Source organism: Calonectris borealis, chromosome 1, assembly GCF_964195595.1.
Source record: "Calonectris borealis chromosome 1, bCalBor7.hap1.2, whole genome shotgun sequence".
Taxonomy (NCBI): domain Eukaryota; kingdom Metazoa; phylum Chordata; class Aves; order Procellariiformes; family Procellariidae; genus Calonectris; species Calonectris borealis.
The window spans coordinates 82299587-82325507 of NC_134312.1; the positions used below are offsets into that span (position 1 = coordinate 82299587).

At 44.7% G+C, this 25921-nt stretch overlaps 1 protein-coding gene across 1 annotated transcript; it reads right to left on the bottom strand.

Annotated features, from left to right (window-relative positions):
• Positions 1-4179: 4179 nt before the first annotated feature.
• On the bottom strand, positions 4180-25662 carry CD9 (CD9 molecule). Its single transcript, XM_075162759.1, has 8 exons — positions 25454-25662; positions 13239-13341; positions 10255-10352; positions 8963-9037; positions 7901-7993; positions 7219-7308; positions 5224-5307; positions 4180-4524 (listed from the first exon to the last, which is right to left on the bottom strand). Exons 1-8 carry the CDS (start codon positions 25517-25519, stop codon positions 4459-4461), a joined length of 675 nt encoding a protein of 224 aa, XP_075018860.1. The 5' UTR covers positions 25520-25662; the 3' UTR covers positions 4180-4458.
• Positions 25663-25921: the final 259 nt, after the last annotated feature.

A 25921-nucleotide genomic window follows, 5' to 3' on the forward strand; every position in this document is an offset into this window, starting at 1 on the left:
ACTTTTTTTTCCCCTCCCCCAGAGCAATTGCTCTGAGCTTATCTCCTGCAAAGTTTGCTTGGACTCATAGATTCATCTGAAAAACAAGAATAGTGGGGATGTACAGGCAGTTCTTAAAAGCTGTCTGCAAACACTTCATATTCTTTTCTCCTGAAGGGTGGAGGGGGTGAAGTATAGTTCTGACTGGGAGAGCCTGTCAAAATAAATCCAAGCTTTTCTGTCTACTGGAGCAGTTCCTTTAGGAGCGCTTTTCAAAGTCACCCTGCAGGTAACTACATCCTCCCCTTCTGCAAATACATCTTCTCTACACCCTTTAGGAGTAAGCCTATTAATTGCCAAAACATAGTTAGAATGTGGTATGATGGATTTAAATTTTTAAAGCGTCTGAGAGGACAGGATTTATTCCCACCCCAAATGTGTTAGGCTCACACCTTGCTTTCCATTGTTGCCAGCTTCTTCCCACATCCCACACTGTTTCCACATTTCATGGACCTGCTGTCATTTTTTCCTTGTACTCAATTATGGTGCTGGTGTGCTAGGATTCCTATAAAATGACAATGTGCTGTACCACAGAAGACTTTCGCAACTCCACTGTAAAGGAGGAAGCTATTTTCCAACAATAAACTCTGTCCCTGTGGAAAACCAGGCTCTCCCTACCTTGGTGCACCTTCTTCCAACATTGCTGACCATGCAGCTAGCTTGAGACTCTGTTCCTGAGGCAGGCTAGCTCTAGTTTTCTAAAGTAAGTCTAAAAATCTTTCTTCTAGCATAATTACCTCATAGATCACCAAATCCAGCCTTCCTCAGGACTTCGGTAAAGTCCTTGCCCCTTAGTCAAACATTTGTTTTCTTAAGCTTGCAACACCAGATATGCTGTTTCCTGGTGCAAATTCCCATATTCTGCATGCACTTTATTATTTTTTCCCCACTGTCCTTGGCTAGCTTACAACATATAAATAGCCATATCCTTTAGCAGCGTGGCTTTATCTTCCCTTGTTTTCCTCACAGCAGCAGACAAGGGGCACGGCCGACAGCAGTCTCAGAGCAATACGGGGCAGAGCCCACCAATGCTTCCCCATCTACACAAGCCAAAACCCAGCAGCAACCCGTGCTCTGCCACTTTGCCACATGCATTTCAACAGCTCATGCCAATTTTGCTTAGTTATCCATTTAACAGTGTTACAGGTGGTGTTTTATGTTAGTGCCTAACATAGGACTTACTCCCATTACCAGTTATCATCTCTTCTACTGTCCCAATCCAAGCAAGTGTCTAGACCACAGCTCTTTGCTATCCATGAGCAATTCCCAGTCACATTTGGCCGCAAAACATAGCTACGTTAAGCAAATTTAGTGCAAAGCATTAGCAGCACCTATCTTGAATGAAAAAATCTGCTTCTGTCTGGAAATAAAGCTGCTTAAGCCTTTTTCCTTTCTGGAGTGGTTTCTCACATTCCAGACGGGCTTTAAGGTCTTAACATAGTTACACCTTTCTGTTTACTGACGGGGAAGCTAAGATGGCATAGAAAAGACAAGGAAGTATTTTACTTTTGTATGTTTTCCTTCACCCTATCTATTCCTCCCAACAGACATGACATCCCACCTCTAGGATAATTTTTTCCAAGCATCAGTACTTGCTTCTCTGCCAACCCTCCGAACCAGGACAGACCTCTTTCTAACAGGGATCCTTGCCACATCCTGACTCACTTCGCTCTCCCTCCCTTCACAAGCATTGCACCAGTGTTAGTCACTTCTGCCACAGCACGTGCATGGAAAGAAAAAAACCTCACTGACATTATCCCAAACACAGCGTTTCCCCTTCAGTATTGTAATTCCCCCGTTCCTGCTTCCCAGAAAATCTATTATCCCTTTTGATCACCTGAGCCTCTTCAAGCCACATTCTGCTCCAGCTTCCTCAAGACAATCCTGACCTAGCTTGAAGATGGGAACTCGCTCTTTGCTTGGGCAGTCAGTGCTTACAAACACAGATTTTTAGGGCTGCCATGTCTTAGAACTGAAGTCTTCAGCAAATTCGGTCACAACTGCTACTTTTAAAGTAAAACTTCTCATCATTCAGCTCATTAGTATTCATTACTGGAAGTATTCATTCCAGGCTAGCTTGCAGATCTTAGGATGACTGCAACCAGGTTTTGCAGCTATAGTTCACGTTTCTGCTAAAAGGAAAGTAATATTCAAGTAATAAACAGTAGCTCTTTCTTCTCTGATAAAGAAAGACTTACCCATCTGTTGATTACTCAGAAAGCACCAACATATACACAGCGTATGTTCAAAAAAGGCCAAAAATTGGGCTGTAGGACCTAAAATATGGGGGAAAAGGGGCAGGCATCAGAGGCATGAAGTGTTGCAGTAAATACTGTGGTTAAGGCAGCAGCATTGCAGGGTAAAGACTAACTCACAGGAAGCCCCCATCCAGCTTCTGTAGAAGGCAGAAACAGTGAAAGGTATAAACTTAAGTCTTCTGCATATTCAGTTGGCCTGGATGCCAATTTGAGAGCTTCCTCTGTAGCCATCACCCAAACCCATCTCATGAGCTGAGGTGCTGAGCCTACAGCTTAGTTCTCATCACCCTAGTTACAGCCCACTGCATTTTCTTGGATGTTGACAAACACTGCTAGTGTTGGACTACAGCCATGTTCGGTGTTGGCAATCTGAACACATGCACCAACATGGGGCAATAAAACCAAGGGCAGTAGAAGTCAGCAGTAAGCCTTCATTATGGTTGACAGCAATTCACCCCAGTTCTTTCAGGTGCCAGGTTCAGTCTCATGCCCCGAATTGCACAGCTGACAAAAATGCTACTTCTCAGTTGTGCAAGAGCTCAGGGACATGGTAGGTCTCAAATTTCCATATGAGATTAGATTTTTTCCCTCCAGGCTCTCTCATATAACCAAGAAGGAAAATTAGATCCACTTCTTTCTGGAGTCTTTCCAGTCTAAGACACACAAAAGCATGATTACCATTTGACTTTTTTGAAATCCAGACCTTCTTTTTTAAGAAGGCCCCATTAACACAGAATAGTGCAACACATTACAAAGGAGAGCTGTATGGTTTGCATAACCCCCTCGACAAGTCACAATGTGTAACACAAAGGTGGGTAATGCATTCATGCATTAGTCCAGAGCTACAGCCAGAGCCTGACCCTCAACAATTCTGGTATTTCTTATAATAAATACCAACCTCCTTACAAGAGAAAGGTGGGAACAAGTAAGGACTACGAAGAGACATTTGTAGTACCTAGAGGACAAAGACCAGGAGCTCCTAGGAACACAGCTGAGATACTACAGTAGGGGAACACCAGATACAGGTATAGGCATACCAACTTGCTGGTAAGGATCCAAGTCCATAGGCAGCCCCACCAGAAGGTACTTTAGAGAAAAAAAACCACTTAAAAAGCCATTTAGAGTAGACGTGCAGGACAAATTAGTAATTCCTTAGGCTAAGGGTTCCACACTAATATCTCTGCTCCCTCCCATATCCATTTTTGAACTGAAACAGGATAGCCACAGCTCTAGCTGCTGCTGCAAGCAGCAACTGCAGAGCTGTACAGTAACTTCTCATGCAACTTTGTTTTTTTCCACTTGGAAACCTGAGATTTGGCACACATGCCGTAAGCCCTTGAGATTATACTTCACCAGCTTTGGAGAAACAAAGCCAGCCACTGAGAAAAATCCTGAGCATACACTATGGGAATCTGCCTTGTCAGGGGACCAAGGCCATGTCAGATGCCAGGGGACAGAGTTATGTCAGCAGACAGGCTGATACAGGAAAGCCCAGCTGGCTCCAGGGTAGAGCCCAGCCTGTTTGAATCCAAGTACCACTGCCAGCATATCACCGGTATGAGAGTCATCCTTTGCCACCCTGTATGAAGATGACAGTAAACGTGTTACAGCAGTAACATCTTGAGAATATAATTAAGAACTGCTTTTGTTCACACACACCAAGGAAAGGAGGAATGATGATACCTTCCCTAACATGCTCTGACAGTCGTCTTTTCCATTCCTTGGAATTTCCTTCAAATACAGCATTGGCATAGGAGTTTTCCTGCATTACACTAAAGCCCAAGTGATTTAACACTTAACATGTTATTCTAGTTCAACTCCATGCTATGCATCAAACAGTATGATTAATAAGCATAGTAAAATCTCCTCTCCCCTACAAACATACAATACATCTTACTCTTTATTAAGTATCAAATCGTCTCCAACATAAATTACATCCAAATTACATAAGTTTCAAGAAAGTCAGATATTTTATGTACAATATTTGTCTTGAGTCAGATATACCTTTATCATTTTAACCTATAACATAAAAAGCAAACCTACATCAGTACCAAATAAAGCATTAAAAAGGTAACAAATATATAACTTTTTAGAAATGCTTTCAGAATGCTAAAGTTAATGACAAAGATTTTCTAGTGCAGCAGTCTTGGGTTTTTAGCTCTTAGACCATTTCTCTGTTTTTGCGGATAGCACAGCAGAGAACCATACTGAATATCATGCCGAAAATCTGTAAAGAAAGCAAACGCATTAGAAATCAGGGGACCAAAGCACGTTCTTCTATCAACACGGGGACAAGCATAGCTGCTGTTCCAGGCCCAGAGCCAGGAACTTTATTCTGCATTTCATGTCCTTGCCCCCCCTTCCCCTCCACCCCCAAATTTCAGTCTGTTCTCATGAATCCCCTTCACCCTCAGTACTTCAAAATAGATCAGCTATAAACCACTGCCATATCTCCTAACAAATCTTTGATCATGCCAGTATATTTGCAGCCATGACATACTTTCCTCCAGAGAAGTCAAACAAAAAAGTGCAAATTTTCTTACTAGCACTGTTATTTCAGTTCTCTAGCAGAGTCTTTAATTGTTATAAAGGAAACAAAAGCAAGGCTCCCCAAGAGATATTAGGATTAAGAAGTGGGCTGGCAACATGACCAATACATCTTCACCCTATACATACAAGCACTACTGATTCAACTTCACCACTGCTAAAACTACAAGGAGGCAGATCCTAATCCAAAGCAGAAGCAGGGAGGTCCAAGACACCCCACCCTCTGCGCTGCCTTGGGGCCCCGCAGCACACACCCTGATCCTGCCGGTACTTGTCATTAGTGGAATGGGCTTGTAGACTGCCATGCCAGGCACTATTCACAGACTTCTGCTTAACTATCCTTTGGCCATACAGCTACCCTCTAAATCTGGAGACTCACCATTATTACAGCAATGCCAAGGCCAACTGCTCCGATCACATTCAATTTAGAATTGAAGACATCATCGATGGCAGCAGGGCACGACTGAAAAGAAACAGACTGTTCATTAGTGTTTCATACATACGAAAGGTTTCTTTCTGCTTGCTTGTTTCAACTCAAGTCTGCTGATTGATGCTACACCTTTGACCAAGTCTGCTTGCACTAGAGATGAAGACTCATCTTTTGAAAGCTGCTTTGAACTGGCCTTTATTTTCACATCTGTAAAGAGAGCCAGGGATGCTCCAACACAAAAGTTGGTGGAGAAGTTAAAATCTACTCTTCAAGTATCTAAACCTCTTAACTGCACCTTGGCTACCGCAGGGTTCCCTTCTCAACACCTACAGCTGATCAGATAGATCAGGACCAACAGCAGTTGTACCAGACTTGGCTTGTTACTAATGGCTGTCAGCATTTAAGTTGCTGCATTGCTCAGCCCTTCTTAAAATAGCTTTGAAGCCACTCTTGATATTTCCAATTGCTATTGTAATTTTGCAGACACCTTATGAACACATGGTGCATGGGAATGACAGGTTTCTTGAGCTGCATGCATACATGCTAGGCTATGGGTAGATTCACAGAGGTGCCAGTTTGAAGCTCCCAGGACAATGAATTACCATTGCAACTAAAGAAAAATTTAAGTACAGTCCTTTCCCCAGCAAAGACACATGGTAGCCAAGAAAAAGAACAAGGAACTTTTACAGAGGTATAAATCTTTAAGAGCCTGGTAGCTGGTCAAAGTCTCATCCCAACTCCTTGTCCTACTTACTCCAGCAGCGGACTACAGTGAGCTGCTGAAAGCTACTTTTTTCTTTAGTTGTTCCTTATCCAGTCTCAAATGAAAGACTGAACCAAGGATTAAAGGGATACACCGACAAGAATGAATCAGTTAAATCAGAATATCAATACAGCACTGCTTCTTAGAGGCACACAGATCAGCCACACCATTACATCCCTTTAATCTTGCAGACTATCTACTGTTTTTCTACAGTTGGGACCAGGCCATAAACACATCACAAGATGAAGTCAAGAGATGAAGCCAAAACACTCTTAGAATAAAAGCAAACAATAAAACCTGCATGTCGTCTCAGCTACTCCCATATAGTCTAACTCATACCAGATTGTACGGACAGGACTAAAGATACAGTCTAAATACAGACTGAAGTGTCTCATATGGTCAGATATTTGAAGGCATAAAATCATCTGTAGTGAAAGGAAGAGTACAAGTAATGTGAAAAAAAAAAATCAAGTCATTAATTCAATTCCTGCATCGCAAGAACCTTATTTTCTATGGGAAGACTTATACAGGCCGTCTTGGAGCATGAAGCAAGAGCACGAGACAGTTGTAAGAAAAAGAGGAAAAGGGGTAGTTAAGAACTACACAAGATGCCTCTCCTGTACCTGTGGCATACAGGCACCTTTGCAGCAGCATTTCAATAGGGGAATCTGCTTCAGAGAACTGGCTTCACAGTGACTTTAGGCTTTAGTCGCCTAAACAGACCACTGACGCATTACCCCCCTCTCCTTTTCCTTCCTAAAACGTCAGACCTGCTCCCACCCCATGCGCTATTTCTCCCTCACCAAGAGGGGAGGCGGCAGCTCCCAGGCAGCCCCAGGAAGGTGCTCTGGCGATAGGAGGAGCCAGGAGAACAGACCTCTCCAGCATATTTTTTTTTTTTTGGGCGGGTGAAGTTTTGGCCTTATGCTGTCCATCACGCCAGTGAGCCTAGTGACACACAGACCGCATGTTTCCTGTGCGAGTTCAGGCTTCCTGCTGACCCTGCTTGTTCTTTCCACAGCAACAGTATGTTGATTTTCCACAACCGGACTGATTATAAAGATCGGTTGCTAAGTAAGTGTGACGTGGGAATTTCCCATGGACTGGAAGGGTTTATTCAGAAATGTGTTTCTCGTTCTACTCATGGGGCAGAGCTGTTGGTGAATTAAGTCATGCTTTACCACTGTAGTCAACGACTCGAGCATGCTCTTCTTCGGACAGGTGTCCATGAACTGCTGCTCAAGAACTCCTCTAACACCACAGCAGTCTAGCTGCAAGAGAAAACAGGAAAAGAGAACCAGGTTAAATAATCCTTATTTTTGCTCTGTATTTGGTAAAAAGGAGAAATAGATTACATTAGGCTTTATTACAGACCTTATGCAAATTTGCTTAGAAATCCCGCCAATGTGACCACTATAAACCTAATTTTAAAAAGCCTTTATTGCATTAAAGGACAAGATTCTGAAAGGAAGAGCTAGATCTCATTAAGTATACACAGATTAATTTTGGTGAAGCTTGTACTCCTTACAGACACAAAGATGAACTCCTCATAGACAAGCAGGTATGGTGCGTACTATGGTGCCTCTAGGTCGATACCACAGATCTAGAGTTTCCCAGCTTGCCTATGAGTTTGTTAGGAAAACAAGAACTAGTTCTATGCATTTCAGAGGTTCAGAAGGACAAAAAGGCATACTGAATTCACTGAAACTACACAAAAAGATCTTCTCCGCAATTTGTTACTAATACTCCTTTGGTTTCTTCTAGTTAGTAAGGTACTAGACTTGTACAGGGGACTGGATGAACATGGACAACAGTGTGAACAAGTTGCATTACTGTCTAGTTTAAGTATAACCATGTACTTACAGCTAACTGAAATGCTTTCAGGGTCTCTCTGGCAGCTGCTTGAGATCTCTTTTCATAGGTTTCCATGTAGAATTCCTTTAACTCGTCAATAACCTACAGGATAACAAAGAGTTGTGGTGTATTACTGTCTTACCTTAATATTAGTTATGGAAAAGAGTAAGTCACAGTCATTAAAAATTCTCAACCTACAATACCCATCCTTTTAACATGTAGAAATAGAGGGTGGAAACAGAGGGTGGACAGCATTTCTCACCTGGAACAAGTGAGCCTAACTGGTACACTCACCTTAAAAGCCACACCTGAACAGATAAGATTCAGTTTCCCTTCCAAATCTCTGAGCTTCTAGGAGGAGCGAGAGGACCAAGTCTCTGCCCACTAGTTACACAAAACATTCCCTATTCATTTCTGTACCCCAGAAGTTGCTATGTTCCCCTGTTGTATAATAAAAGCAGAAAAGCAACCCTGATCAGCAAGCACTGTATTTTGAAACAAGACAGAATCTTGACAGCTTGTGAGGGGACAGCCCAGATCAGTCGTGTTTTAGATGCAGAAACATTCAGCCCATAGCTGATCCAGCTCATATCTAGAAATGTTAAAGCTTCACTGATGGCCCGCTTGGCTTCACAGCTCAGCCAGGTACTGCCCTGGAGGGCATCTCTAGCATGCAACAGCAACTTGGATTCTGGCTTCTCTGCTACAGTCTCATTTTTAAATATTGGAATTTAATTACTTGTATTGTTCCGCTAGAACGCATCTTCTTCCTCTCCCCCAAATTCCCTGGGTAATCAGGATTTGACTAGTACTGGTATAGACTTCAGGAGACTGCTAGCTTTCTGTGGGCACAGTCATAGCATCACAGAATGGTTTGGGCTGGAAGGGACCTTCAAAGATCATCTAGTCCAACCCCCCCTGCCATGGGCAGGGACATCTTTCACTAGATCAGGTTGCTCAAAGCCCCATCCAACCTGACTTTGAACACTTCCAATGATGGGGCATCCACAGCTTCTCTGGGCAACCTGTTCAAGCAACCCATCACCCTGCCAACTTTTAAGAGCAACCTACCTTTTCTTTATTTGCAAATCCCCAGATCGCAGCAGCAATTTCAAGGGCGAAAATCACAAAAAGGAAGAGGAAGAACTAGAAAAGAAAGACCACATCATTAAGACCACAGCACCACAAACCAGCATCACACATGTATACTGCAAGCTTGTCCAGTCCCCAGCGTCCAGCCTTGTGGGAACCGTCACTCAACCAGGTTCCAGTTGGAGGTCTGAAACACTGGTAAGACTAGGAAAGAGGACACAGTGCACTGGGTCAGCACTTCTTCCCAGGAGCGTCAGAGAGCCTGGCAGTATTTTCCAAGCAGAAGTCCTCCTTTTTGATCAGTGTTAATTAAAACCAATCATCTGTTAACTCAGACTTTGAAGTTGCTCAGGTCTGTCAGACACGTCACAACAGCTGACACCAATTCTCTTCTCTGGTTTGTCACTCCTATTGCTTTAGGAGTCATTTCTTAATCCTTAGCTTGCCACCAACTCCTACAGAGCTGATGGTCACTACTTTGTTGTGTATCCCATTAAATAGAAATAAAAGTGTCATCTCTGTTTAACTGACTACCAGGTCCAAAACACCACTACCATTTAAAGGCACTTTAAAGAGAGATGGTCAGAATTACAACAAAGGGCTAGAGGCATCATTTTGCAAGAAATATACAAAATTAACTTCTTCCATGACACAGAAGGGGAATTGTTCTTTCACCAGCTATAGTAGTCGTCTTTTATTAACCAAGTCTTCTGGTTATTTGGATGAGTAGTTCCACAAGTGTACAGATGTGCATGAACCCAGTAAGCTCTACTGGCCCCTCCAGTCTGAAAACAATGAGGTTGCTCTCCAGTAATTAGCTTGCAGAGCAGTTGTCAAGTAGAAGAGCTCATCCTGTGATTACGAACAGTAGAGGCTTGTTGTTTCAAGGATCAAACACCACAGTTGTGGTCTCAAAGATTAAAGATTGCACAGCCTTCAGAGTTCGGGACAGACTGTTCAATAAATAGCATTACTCTTATCAACATTTTAGTTCTGTGTTCACACATACTCCCAGTCTTGATACTTCAATGTCTGAACATGTCACTAACTCATGAAGTCATCCTGTATTCAGATACAACAGGGACATTTGGATTTAGGGCCAGAAACAGAAACTATATTTATTTAACATTTTAGCATTATGTAGGTGACCATGATTTTAAATGTTGTGGAGTCAAAACAATCAGCATCTGCTGCCCTTTAACTGCACAGTAATATTTTCCTTCCTTTCTCATCGTGCTGCTAAAAATTTAACCACTACTCTGAACACTTACCAGGCCAAGCATACATTGAGATTCCTGCAATGCACCACAGCATCCCAAGAAACCAACCAGCATCATAAGTGCACCAGCTCCAATAAGGATGTAAACTCCTAGGGAGGAGGAAAACAGAGACATGTATACAGGCTAGTTGAGACCTCAGCAGTAAAGTATAAAACTAGTTGCTCCACAAATAGCATTTGTAGCTTTTGCCAAGGTTTAAGTTCCTTTACTGAGGTGTTCCAAGCAAAAAAAGGGCCGTGCTTAATTTTCAAAGCAAACACATCTCAAAACTTGTGGGGAAGTGTATTGAAAAATAAAAACTTCAACTTGTAACAATTAGTATGTACCATTACTGCAGTTTCACAAGTTTTAGAAAGCATGCAAGATAAAGCCATCTAAGACAAACTGTAAGACACATTTTAAAACTGGCTTAGAGCCCGAGTCATCAACTTATCTTCAGATGAAGAGTGTGTTGCAGTTAGAGGCAGCTGCAACTAGTGATTTATCAACATCTGAGAATTCTTGAAGCATGCTACCTGTAGGAGAATGGGTATTAAAAGGCATCATAATCACCTGTCACAAGGCTTCAAATGCTTTCTACCCTGCTTTTCCATCAAGAAACACTGAATTATTCTACCAGTCATGGTGGTACAAGTCTATAGTTCAGCTGCCTAACTTGGCAGCTTCTCTAACTACAAGAAACTCAGCATTTTCTGCTTCTGCAAAAGCAGATACGTCTTCAAAACATATCAAGCAGCTGAACCTGTAGACCATTCTGCCCAGAATTTAGGTAGCGAGTGTGTTGAAGCACAAAGGGCAAACATTTCTGGGCTAAAAGACTCCATTTATGTCCAACCCTCTCCTCCTAAACCTGGGAAGGAACTGCCATCTTAAGCATTACAGCTGCTAGCTGGTGAGAGCAGCAAGATATAGTGAGCAAAACATCTCCCAAAGGATGGCAAGAAAGTATTATTGTGGTGGTGAAACATGAGACAAAGAATCAGCACAAAGCATGTAGAATTAGTATGACATTTCTATCAATAGACAAAAATACAGTTCTGGCCTTCAGAGACCCAATCAATACTATTTAAAGCAAGCCATACGTAAGCATTTCCAAATGATATTTTCTAGATGCAAACTGATAATATTAGCTGCCAAAATAAACATCCACTTGATTAAGCATATGTAAGTGATTAAGCCTGATATTTTTTATCAGCAGGAAATTCCAGCACCAGTTTTTTTTACCCCAGCTTAAACTTTCTCCATTTTGAAAAAAGAGAGTCCATCAGAATCTCTTATTTCAGTTTCTTTTCAGTAGTATAGAAAGCTTTTGAGGTAACTTGCTTTGTTACTAGGTGCAAATTGACAGATTATTTCAATTTCCTATCGGAAACTGCAGTCAGTAACTACTCCCAGAAAAGTATGTTAAAACAGTAATTCCTATTAAACTTTTTAAAACTCAGTTTAACCTACAGAGATTTCAAGTAGGTTTCACTAGCTGCATTCAGCCAGTAGCTTAAGTATCACATCATAAAACTTTTGTGTTTTCGGAGGTTGAAGAGTTGTTGTAGACTACGAAAAATAAGACTTGTTAAATATTCAGCTCAATGGCCAAGTTTAGATTTCTGTTCCCTTTCCAAGGTCCAGATAAAAGCATCTGGAAGTCTTCCTGGCAGCTACAAGAAGAACTTGCTACCATGCTAGCATATCAAGGGTGAAATACAAGCTTTCTCACAGATAAGCTGTCTGCATGCCTGTGGCCTCTTCATGAAGTCGCACAAGCATTTCAATGTTCCCAGCTATGATCTCTAACAAGCCTAACTCATCATTCCTAACCGTACTCCCTGTAGGCACAGGCTACCCTGGTACTATGAAGCTGCAACGTGAGTTGCACCTCCCAGCATGCTGACACGGTCTTTACAGACTCTTTAGACACCAGTCTGGGTGTTTGACAAGTCGAGCAGCTCACCACCAGAGCCAGTTTTCTTGGCAAGAGAAAGACGAACCTAACCACACTGTGGATGGCTAACGAGTGATGCCATACAGGACATGGCAAATCCAGGTGTTACAGGAATGTGAAATATGTATGTATAAGTATTGTTCAAATCAAAGACGACAGACAGGTATGTAAGAAAGGTACATATTTGAATTTGCTTTCTTCCCAATCGTTAGAGGTCTTCAAACGCAGCTACTTGGTTTCAAAAAGGGTTTGAGCAGCTACAGGTGACAACCACCAAAGAAGCATGTGTTCCTCTGACCAAGCCTAGAAGTGACTGTAGAGATCAAAAATCTTACAGTTAGGATAAAAATCTGACTCAGTTAGGAACTCCAACGACATCAGAATAACAAACTGCAAACATGTATGTTTGTCCCCTAATTGGTAATCTTGCAAAACAGAATATATCAAGGAGTAACTTCCACACGGCCTAACTAAAACTACTTTGATCTAGGTTGCCTGTAATAGTTGCTCATATAGACCAAGATATTCATGCATCCCTTCCATTATGTTCAGTATAAATTAGCATACATAGGGCTGTGAGACTTAAGAGTTATGGTTTTGGGTAGCTTACGTTGGTCAATTCGGAGGAAAAAAAAATTAGTTATTGATGTCATCTGTGACTACTCATACTAGTTTAGAGTGAAACTTTGCTGACTCATTATGAGAAGCATCAGGCAGAGACGTCCTCCGTGTCTACCAGGAGTCCCTGGGATTACAAAACGCTTACCCAACAGCGCCCAAAGAGGAACTGCAGGGTTTAAGCTGGGAAAAAGATGAAGTGATATACAATGCATAGGAAGCCAAGAAACCGCTGCTGTCTGCACGAGAGCTCTCAGGCTGGCCCCCTGCACCAGCCAGGGGAAGCTGCTCTCTGCCCCACCGAGGCTGTTTAGGGCCGTTTCATCTTTAGCCTTTGAGGAGGACGAAGGTTTCTGAACAGTCTGGAAATCAGGGTGCAAAAGTGTGATCTATCACCCTGAACCATCTCCTAGCTTACCCGTGTAAAACGTCGTGTTGTTGGATTCCAGTTCAAAGATGCTTTTGGTCTGTGAATCAAACCGAAGCCATAGTCCAATTGCAAGAACTGCTGTCCCTGCAAGCTGTAAGAACAAGTAAGTCTCGTTAAATAATACCAATTAATACATTCACTCTTGCATTAGTAACAACATCAGAAGTAAACACAGGATACAGCTCTTATTTAAAGACGTGGTGACAAAGAACCAGCATAAAAGGATGGGGATACCAAAACACGAATAAACTTACATTCCTGACATGAGGCATCTCGTTGACAGATGCGTTTACATATTAAACTACAACACACAGGAACAATGCCACCCTTGTTCTTTACTGAAAATAACCGAGGTTTACCAAAGTGACAAGTGTCAGTATTTCCACTGACCCCTCCACCCATTGTTTTATTCCGGGTGACTGTAATGACATTGCATGGCTTAGTGATCTTAAATCGTCACACTGAAAGACAAGTGTATTGCAAGAAAAAACGCCTTGTAAGGCCAGCTAAAAGTTTTAGCATATTAAACAGACTGGTAAGAGTTCAGCGCACTACAGTATAGAGTTTAGAAAGAGTACTCTTGCTTGCAAAACAGAGTAAAACCAACCCAATAAGTCACTGCACTGACAGGATGAGGAAAATACAGGCTGCTGAAATAGCAACATTGCTGTGTGCTGATCTGGAACAACGCAATCGAATTTTAGATAATATTTAGTTTTATTATATTATTGTCTCTGCCTGTGCCTCCAGGTTCCTTTTAACATCAGTGCCTGTGTTTGCAGCAAGTTGTTGTGTGTATAAATTAACTTCTGGATGAAACACCTGGCAGAAGGCATCAGAGGAGTGTTGCAAGAAAGAGGGAATTGCACTGTGGTAAGGCAAATGCTAACAGTTTCCTTTGAACAGACTGAATCTCCCCGCTTTAAAAAGAAAACCTGGGGTCATCTTGCATGCAAGACCAAAAAAGAAACCAGGACAAACTAGAAGGCTGTGTGCTTCTCGGCTCTTCCTTCTCTCCTTTGAAGACCATTTAACTATCAAAAAAAGCTCTACAAAAGCGAGATGAGGACAGAAATACCACACATTGCAGCAGACATTAAAAATTCCAACTTAAGAGTGAGCAATAAGCTTAGAAAGTCTGGAGCTTTGGTTAGGCTAAGCACGCATGAAAAGGAAAAACAAAGCCTTATTTCTGATAAGAAGTTCCTTCTTGAAGGGAACATTCTTGATTAGCATCCAAGAAGCTGGAAAGTGTTTACTTTTAAGTGTTAATTTTCAGTGAGAATACGGAAGGAATTCCCACAGAAAGCACCCGACACCAAGCCCGACTCCCCCGGGCCCACGCTCTCCCCACGGGGAGCCCCAGAGCCCTTTCCCCCCGCTAGAGGGGGGCCTCCGCGCACTGGAGGCAGCTTTGCTGCCCGTGGCCGCCTTTGCTAACCTCCTAGGCTTGCTCTTCCCAACAAATAAGGAAAGCTTTGAAGATTCACACAGGACAAAGAGGATGGAACTAAGCGAGGGTTTAAGGGAAGGTATATCCCTTGCAGCTTCTCAGCAGAAATCATCCTAATTGAAGTGCTAAATGGCTCAAGTATCAGCAAAGAAAGAGAAGAGGCCAGCCGTGCCAGAAAAACCAGCATTTCTTGTATGGCAGGCACCTGACTCCCAAGCCTGCCTCAAAGAGGAGCTGCAGGGTTTTAGCTGGGAACAAGATGAAGTGATACACAATGCATAAAGAGCCAAACCCAAACGGAGGTTTCCAGACCTATGCAAAAGGCACTTTGTTGGTGTCACAAGTGTGTAGGCACAGGCTTACTCACAAAGCACACAACAAGAACAAAGCCTGCACGTACCTACCACTTTCCTTGTTAGGGCTACGCTGACAAAATAATTTTAAGTTATGCCAAAGAACCTTGGTAGTACACAGTATGTCACAACAGCGTTATTATTTCAATTTATTGTGCCACAGCAGCACCCCAGGGGAAGGGAGAGGTGCAAGAAGGGGACTGGCAAAGAGAAGGGTTGCCGCTCCACCTGCGTTCACTGCTACAGCATCACTTAAAGCCTTTGCAATCTCATCTCACTTCAGTGCCTCAGTTCAAAAACCACAAGGGCTTAGTGATGGAAAACAACTCACGCACTGCTTCTAGCCTACAGTTAAGTCACCCAGTATTTAATAATACTCTGTTTGAGACTCACTTTCCTGGGTCATCAAACAGTCTTCAGCTTTTATAGGCATCCAGATCTGGAGCATTAGGAGAAGAAACCTATAGCCTCCGCTTGTTGTGCTAGGAATTCATGAATTACAAAGCCACAAGCCTAAGCACACCCAGCTGTCTGCACCTACCTATGTTTGTGGTTTGATAAGCCTCAGTGTTTGAGTAGGGAGCTCGGGACAGTGCCAAGCAGGGCACAGCAAAGGACTGTAAAACTAAAACCCAGAGCTGATCCCCCCGCAGACCTTTAAGGCCAGAGTATTCAAATCATGAAAAAAAATCTAAGCCATACTACAACCATGTAGATAACCTTGCAAGTCCAAGCAAAGCAGAAGGCTCAGTTAATGATCTCTTCGAGAAACAAACTGGTTGGTTAACATTAGGGAGAGCTGACATACTTAATATGGCTCCATTTAAAAAACAGACTTAACTGGCTGGTGAGGGGGAAGGGTTAACTGTCATGTTTTCTCCTTGGAAAAGCAGTCATCCTGTGAAAAAAGTTATTATCACAGGGAGGCAAAAGACTTATTATGGGATCACAGAATAGCGATAATACTTGATATCAGTGAACTGCTCCAGATCACTAAAAAAAATGTAGGATTAAATAAAGTGGACTAGAAAAAAAACGCAGCTCCTTCTTGCAAGAAAGTGACTTTTTGTCTTGTTTTCTTAAGGAAAGCAGACTTGTGTTCTCAGTTTGTGCTCTTCCTACCCACAATGACCACTGAACTAAAAAAAGGCAGTTTTAAAGCAGAAGGCAAGAAAGTAATTTGAAACTTCAAGTTTTCATCAAAACAACAAGAGACTAGGGCACCAACACTTGGCCTCAGAGGAAGAGGCAAGCACAGCCCCACAGGCACCCGCTGGGCTTGGCAGCAGCTCGGACCGATCTGGCACACCCGGGGCTAGTCCAGGGCCGCCTCTCTGCTCACCAGTGCTATGCCAGTAGGTTTTGGTAGCGTTGTTGGGGTGGTTTTGGTAGCTATTGTTTTTCCTCCCTGGGAAAGGGGTGCAAGCCCTCCCCGCCCGGCTGTGTGGAAGCAGATCCCCTGAAGAGCTGGTTGTTGGGTTTTTAATCTAAGTGTTTTCCCCAATCTAACAGACCTGTTTTGTCAGAGGAGTTGAGTAATACAGGATATTTCTAAGTAGATCTATCGTGTGCTGAAAAAACAAATGTAACAGAAAAAGAACAAAACTGAAGCTAGTCACTTTGTGTGTGTAAAAACCTACAAAACTAAGAAAAGAACAGGTTTGTGTGCTTATGAAGCATGTAAATAGTATGTTTCTGTAGTAACAAGTATAGGAAAGGTACCTCAAAAGGCAGCTGTTTTTACCAATCTGACCAAAATGTGAAGTTAAAGGGGTAGTATTCACTCACTGTATTGGAAAAGTTTGTGGCAGTGATTCTCCAGTAACAGCATGTCCCAGCACAAGTAGGCTACCGACATCCCTGCTCAAGCTAACAAGGCTTCCTTGTGTTTCCCCTAACCACTACTAAGCATCTTACAGCTCCCAGCTCATTTCTGCTTGACTTATCTCTATTCTATAGCTGCAACGGACATACGCTAAGCAAGGATAAAAATATCTGGTCATTCCTCCTCTAGTCCTATGAAGGCTCCTTGTTTTGTTGGGGTTTTTTTGCATCACATGCAAACATACCCCCATTGCCTCAAAGGCTCTACTCCTGCATGCATCTTTCTCCCTGTTGCAACAGGAAAAAATGGCTTTTTTGGTCTGTCTCCCTTTCTTACACAGCTCTGCACCTTCTCTAATGAGCCTCCTGTGCAGGACTTCCCTCCTCCCACCCATCCAGCCCCACACTCTGACAAGTGCCTTCTCTAAAGTCAGCCCCTTCCACTGCTCTGGTCTCCCCCTTGCAAACTACATGGTTTTGCCTCTGAGCATATCTAAGGGTGTGTTCCGGTATTTACCTTTGACACCCTGTTTTCTTTTAGCCTTCCATGTGAGATGGAAGAGATAACTGACAAAGGACCTGTACCACTGCAGATGACAGTCCTACATACTTGAGATGAGAAACAACCCATCTATCGTGGAGGCAGAAGCCATACAGAACACACTGCCTTCCTCCCCTCACCATACTTGGCTAACTTCAGCATGAACGTGGAGCATTCAGTGCTGAGGCATGCTATCAAGCAATTTCCACCGCATTTTTTTTCTCCTTTAACACCTGAGGTTTCACAGATATGGCCTCCTAGCAGAAGGCTTGCACAGGGAATCATTAGATTTAACAATACTGGTGTCAACACACATTGAAAGCTTGAGCTTTTCAAACTAGAAATTCCAATTTTTATTAACAAATCCCATGATACAGCAACACATGACACTACCTTGGGAAGCTGTAAAGTTTATTTTAGGTTTAACCCACTATTTTGCAAGGACCGTTTTGTCCAGTCCCTTCTGACCTTGTCATCTTGATCCATCTTGAGAAACCACAATCCCCAACCAAGCACCCCACTTGCTGCAGACACCTTACAGCATTTTACCTTTCCACAGACACAACCGCCTCTCAAGGTCCAAGCAGTTATCAAGTCCTTAGAGCCAGCAGATAAAGCTTAAGGAGGGACCTCCGCCCCCCAAGCATCCACCAGGTTACTACCAGCCCTTCCTCCACTTCCACAGCACGGAGGCAGGCGTGGAGAAGAAACGAGACACTTCAAGAACTCCTGATATATGGATCAAAGGCTGTAAAAAAGCCTTTGTACAGGAAACTATAGGTTCCGCTATTTTAGCACGTTCAGGCCAAGCTTACGTGCAACTTCTATCAAGTTCGTGTCATTACTTCTAGCAGAAGGTAAGTCAATATGTGGAAAAATGGTAGAGTTGATAGAGTTGGTCAAAAATAAATACTACTTTCAGTGTTGTCAGCTCAGCATTGCATCTAATAGATTATTGTTATTAATTTTTTTCTTGAAGTAAGAAGGTATGTCAGGCTCTACATGACTGTTCCTTACGCAGGTTTTATCCAGGGTGTGCCAAGAGTACACTGAAAAAGCCACTACCTTCTCTTCACCTCATAAACAGGTAAAAACTTTTAGCTAAAAATCTGACTTTAGCTAAAGATCTTCCTCTGCAAAAGGCAAACAACTTTTCCCTCACTGTGCAAGATAGCATGTGAACAAAGCCTGAACCAGATATATAACGTCGCAAAGCACACAGGCAAAGAAATCGGGAGCCTTATGAGCAGTAATGACCTATCTGTTTCTGTCCTGTTACCTGCTGGTACTCTATAAATAAAACCCCATAAACAGTAAATACAGATGAGGCTCAACATCACTCTAAACCCTTAATTACAGGATTAGTGTTATCCACAACAGCACAAGTTTTCAAACTTCTGGGAAAAAAAAAGCTTTCCTAACAGATGTGCAATGAGTGCTAGCAGTTATGTAAGAAACTACAGCTATTTCCAAACTCCTTTGAAAAAAAAAGTAGATTGGAAAGTATTTTCTTTCTGCTTAAGCCAGTTTCAAGAATGTTGTGGGCTAAGTTAATGTCACAGCATTTATTGCAATAAAACGGTGCTCCAGTACAGTAGGAGCAACATTACAGAATTCCTGAACCACCGCCAAGAATAGTGCGCGTTTCACACAAGTTCCTATTCAGAAGCCAGTCTACTATATTTGCAATTTAAATTGCAAATAGGAGGTAGAACTGCTAAAACTCTAAGGACAAGTAGCTTCACAACAGGTTTCTCAAGGCAACAACCCCCAACTCCATTCCTGACTTTACAGCACTTAGAGAGTTAAAATACATTGAGCTGAGCCCAAGCAGCATCTTGATTCATACGCTGCAGTCAGCAACTAAATCCATTGATTACAGAAAACAAAAGCAACTAACTTCTGTTCCTTTTTTACATGTGTGCATTTTTCCCCGCCCATCCACCAAGTCCTCTTCTCCACTTGTGCAGGGAAGACCCTCTGCAGAAGTCAGAGCACCGAATTGCTCCTGGCTCTTCCTGGTGCAGCGTGAGCAGATGAGATTATGGCTCAGAACAAAGTCACAGGTATCTTCAAGTTACAGAAGGAAAAGTGCCCTGCAGGCCTCATTTTACTAATCTTACTTTAGCAGGCACTCCCAAAGACAAATGCATTTGTTTATATAACACAAAACACACTGAAGAGCAGAGAGCCCAGACAAGACAGTTGCCTTATAGTGTAAAGGAGCAAGAAAGTAATTGCTCAAAGACTGAAGGTGAACTCTGACTGTATGCTGCAGCACTTCTTTACCTATAATACATTAAATTATAAATATTAGCAGCAGATGTCTTTGTATTCCGCAAAATTCACAAGGGAAAAACCCGGCATTAAGTTTAATGATGCAAGCCCTTGCTTTTGTTCAGCAGCAGAAAGCCAGTGGGAGAACATGCGGGCACACGCTCCATACACATGGCCAGGCCAGGCGCTCGCCCGACATGCACTGAGCTGCTCAGAGGAGCCGATAGTTTTACTAGGAAAAGACTTTGTCACCAGGGCCAACAAGCCTGAGCAAACCCAGCGAGTTAAGGGAGCTCAGCTAGAGGTAGTCACTCATTACACAACTCAAGGTAATCAAGCATGTGCTCGCACCAAGGTTGTTCAAAACCAGCTTTGGTAAGACCACTTAGGTGTAAGGCACATAATGTGATGTTTCCATTGACCTCTTGCCAAGCTCAAGTTAGCTTGGTAGAAAAATCTTTATATTACTTCTGTACCAGCCTCAACACCTCCCTCACCGACCCCAATTCAAACACCAAATTTGTGTTTGAAAGAGACCTAAACTGGTACAGCTTTCATTACGGACCATACCAAAGATGCCAGGGCCAGTGCCAGTAACCCCAGGAGAAGAGTAGTAAGCAAACCCAGGTGGGAGTACACCAGCCCTACCAAAGAAGCACAACAGCAGTGAGGAAACTGGTGTTTGCAGAGATACTTGAACTGAAGGCAAGATGCAGCCACCCCTCTGAGAGGGGACTGGATCACCTAACTTACTCATCTACTTAAGTACAACAGTAAAAACCATTCCCTACAAGTTAGATGCGTGCAATGCTTAAACCAGACTTCAGAGGCATGACAAACATTTCTAGCAACCATCCACGAGTCCCCATACCTGCCGTTCAGGCCACAAGCATGTTTTAACCAAAGCTCTGGAGTCCCAAAAGTTTTAGAGGACATCATGCTAGTGATATATATGCCTGGTCTGGCCTTACCAACTGGAGAAAAGCTATCAGACCAGTTACCCTCATAATCTAGCACAGCATCCTACAAGGGGGCTCCTCAGGAAGGGTATCAGAACAGGGCAGGCAGTAGCATTTCCCAGGACTAACCTCCCACTTTGCATGTTGAGCACTTACAGGTTGTGCAAAGACACAGACAGTACCTTTGGAGAAGAAAAGGTAATCGAGAGTTGCCAAATACTGCATTCATTAAGTACCCTTGAACTGCATACTCCTCAGTACACCTGCTGGGCAGAAAGCACCACCACTGTGCATACGACCACAACCTTTTCCAAAACTTCCTCTTCTCAGAGTTAATACCCTTCAGCTCTTGCTCATTGACTCTTTCAATACAGTCAGGCCCTGGCTAATCATGATCCTACCTCTGGCATGTTCCCTCCATCTGTTTCCAGGCTGAAGAATCTCAATTCACTAAGCAGTTCCTGATAGCAGAAACTCTCCTCTTCCTTTCCCAAACATTACCAAGGTCCACTATGTTCCTCACCAGAGCAGTCCACAGCATTGCAAGACACCAGCACATCATGGATTTATGCAGTGGCACCATCTTTCTGCTTCTCTAGGTCCTTCACTTCTGAGGCTGGTTTTTATCTGCTGCTGAGCACCCACCTGTTGCTTTCATGAAGCTATCAGACCCTTTTCTCCCAAGATTTCATCCCTCTGGCAGCAGATGTCCCCGAGCCAACTAGTTCATAATTCCAGGCTGCTTCCTGCTCCTGCCTCCCACATGTTACTCAATGCCTACCTTTGGCAAGTGTCACGCTCTGCTTTGTCACACTGCCTGCTATGTCAGCATGCACCCATCCTCATCGCTCTGAATAATGGATGTTACTCAAGCACCGAAGTGTTACCCCGCATGCTTTCCCAGATTAGGTGGGACCGTACTGACCACCACGCAGTTTGCTCCTGTGTGCCAGCTCTGCTGGTTCTCTCCACCCCATCTCAGTCCTGCCTCCGCTCAGTCAGCAATTTCATCCCTGCCAGGATCTTACTCCCAGATTGCTGTTTCCCCAAGAGCCTTGAGATTTCCAGGAGAGATTGAACAAGTGAACTAGCACTAACCAGCACACACTCTCTCTCTCTCTCTCTCTCCAAGATTCAGGCTTCTGAAGGCTTCAAAGTTAATAGCTTCATGAAGTCTGACTTCACCTGACAGTAGCCATCCTCTCTTCCCCAATGTCACATCTCCATGTGTATACCAACTTATTAAAGAATCTTCTCCTCTGCCTATTACAGAGGCACCACATGTGCCACTCTCTACATAACCTAGAATAACATAAACCAAAAAACCCAGCCTCAAATTCACTGCATTCCAGCCCTCTGGCACCAAGGTAGGTGGTGAGCAGGAGGTTTTACCTAATCACAATGCATTTGTAGTTCTGAAGTAACTGTTGTGTGACCCTGGCAAGTTGTTAATCAGCATCTGCTGTTGTTGTTTCACCACCTTTTCATCAAGAGGTCAATTCAAGCCTGTGAGGGATTCAGAGTCAAAGACAGATTACAGCAGAGAACTTCCCCAAGGTCTTCCCCAAGCACACCCAGTAAGAGAAAGTCCCACAGAACATCACTCCTAACAGTTTCACACCTGGATGGATTACTGTCTGTAAGGACTACCTGAGAAGCTTCCTGGTCCTAATGTGTCTGAAAAGGGATATGTTAGGTAGGTTTGCTTTTGCAAGTTATACCTAAAGCTTTCTTTTGGCTAGCCTTATTATATTTTTGTATTTGACCCGCCATTTATGAACCTTTATCTCCTTCCTTTGGACATAGCTTCAACTTTTTGAGAGTCTCCCAATTTTTGTTTTAATAGCCTCTTATATCCAGCTGTTTCACTCTTTCTGCTTCCTCTTGCCCTCACTCAAGTCTCTGATGGAGGCAAATACATGCCACCTAACATGCAATCTACAAATACCTGCAGGTTTGCTGCAGACCATTTAAATGTCTCACCTGTCCTTCTGAGGCAACTTTTTTTAAAAAAGGGGGTACTGTGTAAACTTGATCACAGCTTCACAGGACCTTTTAGCTTCTCTTGATCCAGGAGGTGCACTAAATCTAACTGGAGGTGCACATCATTGTCACCATTCCCAAGTAGCACTTGGGCAATAGAACCCCAGACCCCTGGACCCACTCAGAAGCAAGAAACAGCTTGTTCCTCCTCTTGGGGGAGAGGGGTCCCAAGGCCAAGAGCCAGTCACTGATTGTGCCTTCAAGTTTAGGATCAGAATTGCACTCAGGCACAACATTTTTCCTCAATTTACTTCCATTACTTAATGGACTTTTCACATCTCTGATACCATAAGAAAGATCAAGGCCTTCTTTCTTATTAGGGTTGTTCTAGTCCTCTAGTGCTGCCTGCCCCACGACACCTTCCCTTTACACTGTTCATTGAGGCTTAACAGCCTGAAATAGCCCAAGAGATTGCTACTTTATTCCTCCATAGAGGACATGAGGTTCACTAACACCATACATGAAACTCCCCTTTGACAGTTTTTGTAGGGCACAGATACATGTAGCAAGCCCTGAGAGTCAAGGACTACTCTAGCCCCTCCTCACACACTTATCCCTGGCTAACCCCAGCTGCTTGCATTTACCACCTCTTGGTGCTTCCAGCCACTTGTCAGGACACCCCAAGAGGAAGAAGCATTCGTCTCCCTTTAACTCTTCTTTCTCACTCTCTCTCTTCTTTTCCCCATATCCTAGCTGGGTTTAAGCGAGCACAGCCATCCCTTGGCAAGGCCACTCGAAGAGCTGCATCTTCGTGGCTCCTCTGAGCAGCAGCCCTACTTGGGGCAGCAGTGCCAGCCTATGCATGGTACAGCCCCCTTCCCCACCACCACTCCTCTTCCTCCCCTCCACCCTCTTAACAGGTCAAGCCTGCACCCATGCTTACTGGGCATCCAAAGGTGCAAATAAAGCTTCTGAGCTTTATTACCATGAAACCCCCAAGCAACAGATGCCCCCTGACCTAAATGAAGAGACACTCCCTATTCTCAGCACTGGGCCCTAGAGAGCAAAATGGCAACACTCACATTAAGAGCATCTTTGAGGCAATGCCTTTGCCACAAGCATTCTTGCACTATAAAATAGTTTGTAGAAAGTCTGCAGCTTTAGGAAAAAAAAAAAAAAAAAAACAAACACAAAGCAAACCATGAATATTTCCTCTTATTTCAAGAAGAGGTTTAGTACCTCACTGACACAGAGGTTTCAGCCGGTGCATTGTTAGGCTTTTCCTTCTTACCAGCTATTACCCTCCAAATATGACCCTCCTCCTCACCCTCCTGCTGCATCTCAGGTGGCAATAGCTGCTTTCCTATGCCCTTGTAAAGTTCCTCTGCACAAGTTCCCTCAATTGCAGCCCAGTTCCATTTCCTACTTTGCTGAAACCCATTTTTAAGTTGAGAGATCACGAGTACTTTATCCGTTAGCATTGCGTCTTCCAGTCATCCCGTGCGCAATACTGTAACCGACTCCAGAAGCAGTTTCTTTACACAGCCCCAACTTAATTTCTCCACATCAGAGGGTGAAAAGGAGTCACACACGCATTACTCCAGTGTAGCAGCCAAGAGAAAATTCATTTTATTTAGCCTCACATCGCACACCTATAGATTAGGCACACAGGCAGTTGTACTGCGTTCCCTGTGTACTTTTCCATAAGGCAGATGATGCTAAATTCAGATGTCCACGCCCCAAGTGCTTGAGAAGCAGCCATAACCTCCCAGTTCAGCCATGCTTTCTGACACTGCCTGGCAAACAAGAGATAGTCATGCCAGAAACTGCACTGGAGATACGATTTCCACTTGTGGTGGTGTGCTCCTACAGATTAAACTATTTCAGGATTTTCTTTACGAGACACTGCCCAGAAGATCTGAGGCAAAAGCCACGGCTTCAGCCAAGGCTCCCACCAAGATGAGTTCACATACATGACGGTCGATCACGACCACACACGCTAACTCGCAAAAAAACCGGCTCACCGCCCCTCGTTACAGCCTTCGCGCCGGCAAAGCTATCGAGAAGTACAACCCGCAAACAGAGTTTCTGGACAAGCGTTGTTATGTCCTGTTGGGGGGAAAAGCTACCTTCACACCTAGCGTCCCCCGCACACGTTAACAGGCAGGACGCACCGTCTGCCTTATGCTAACCACGGTCCCACAAAAAAAAAAGAAAACAAAAAAGAAAAAAAAGAAAATAAAGTAGGGAGCGGGGTACATGCCTCACTCGGACACCTCCCGCCGAGCACACGGCACGCAGCGCGTTTCGTGCCGCAGCAGGTAACCGGGCGCCGCTCCCCTCCCCCCCGCGACCGGCCGGGGACGCGCCCGCCCCGGCGAGGCGCGGCGGCTCCGGGGCCCGCGGAGGAAGAGGCGCCCGCCCGGGGCCGCCCCCGCGGGGCGAGAGCGTGGGCGCGCCCCGCCCGGCCGCGGGGAGAGCGGCGGCCAGACGCCGCAACTGCCGCCGCCCCGCCCGAGCGCAGGTAGCGCGGCCACCCCAGGAGCGGCAGGGGAAAGCCCCGCAGGGTGAGGGAGCAGGGCCGGGCACCCACCCCTCTCCTCCCGGGCGGCGTGGGGGTGGGAAAAAAAGTAAGGAAGAAGGCAAAAACAAACAACAAAAAACCCAAACAAACGACCGCTCCCCCCGCCCCCTTCCCGTGGGCTCCCTCCCGGGCAGCCCCGCCGGGCAGTCAGCGAGCGAGGGGGCAAAGCCCCGTCGCGCCCCGGGCTCCGCAGCGGGGGCTCCCCCAGGGCCGGGCGCGGGTCCCTCACCCAGAAGATGAAGTTGAAGCCGAAGAGCAGGTACTTGATGCACTTGGTGCCTCCTTTGACGGGCATGGTGGCGGCGGGGACGGTAGCGGCGAGGACACCTCTACCCGGCGCCACTCCTTAAATCCGGCTCTCCCCAGGTCTCTACCGGTCTCCCCCCGCCCCGCGGCTGCCCGGCCCCCTGCCCGGCCCCCTCTCCGCCCCCCGGACCGCGACCCGGCCCGGCCGCCCAATGCCCTGCTGCCGCCGCCGCCCCGCACCTGCCGCCGCCCCGCCCCGGGAGCGGCCTCCGCCCCGCCGGGGCCTGCGCGGGGGAGCCTGCGGGGTTCTGCCACCCACGGCCCCGCGCGTCCCGGGCACGGGCGTCCCCCTCGGTGCGGGGATGCTACGTGCCCGCGCCCGGCTGCTGTCCTCCGGGGGAAATAATTCAATGCTGTGACAGCGCAATGTGCAAAAAACCGGGTAGACTGC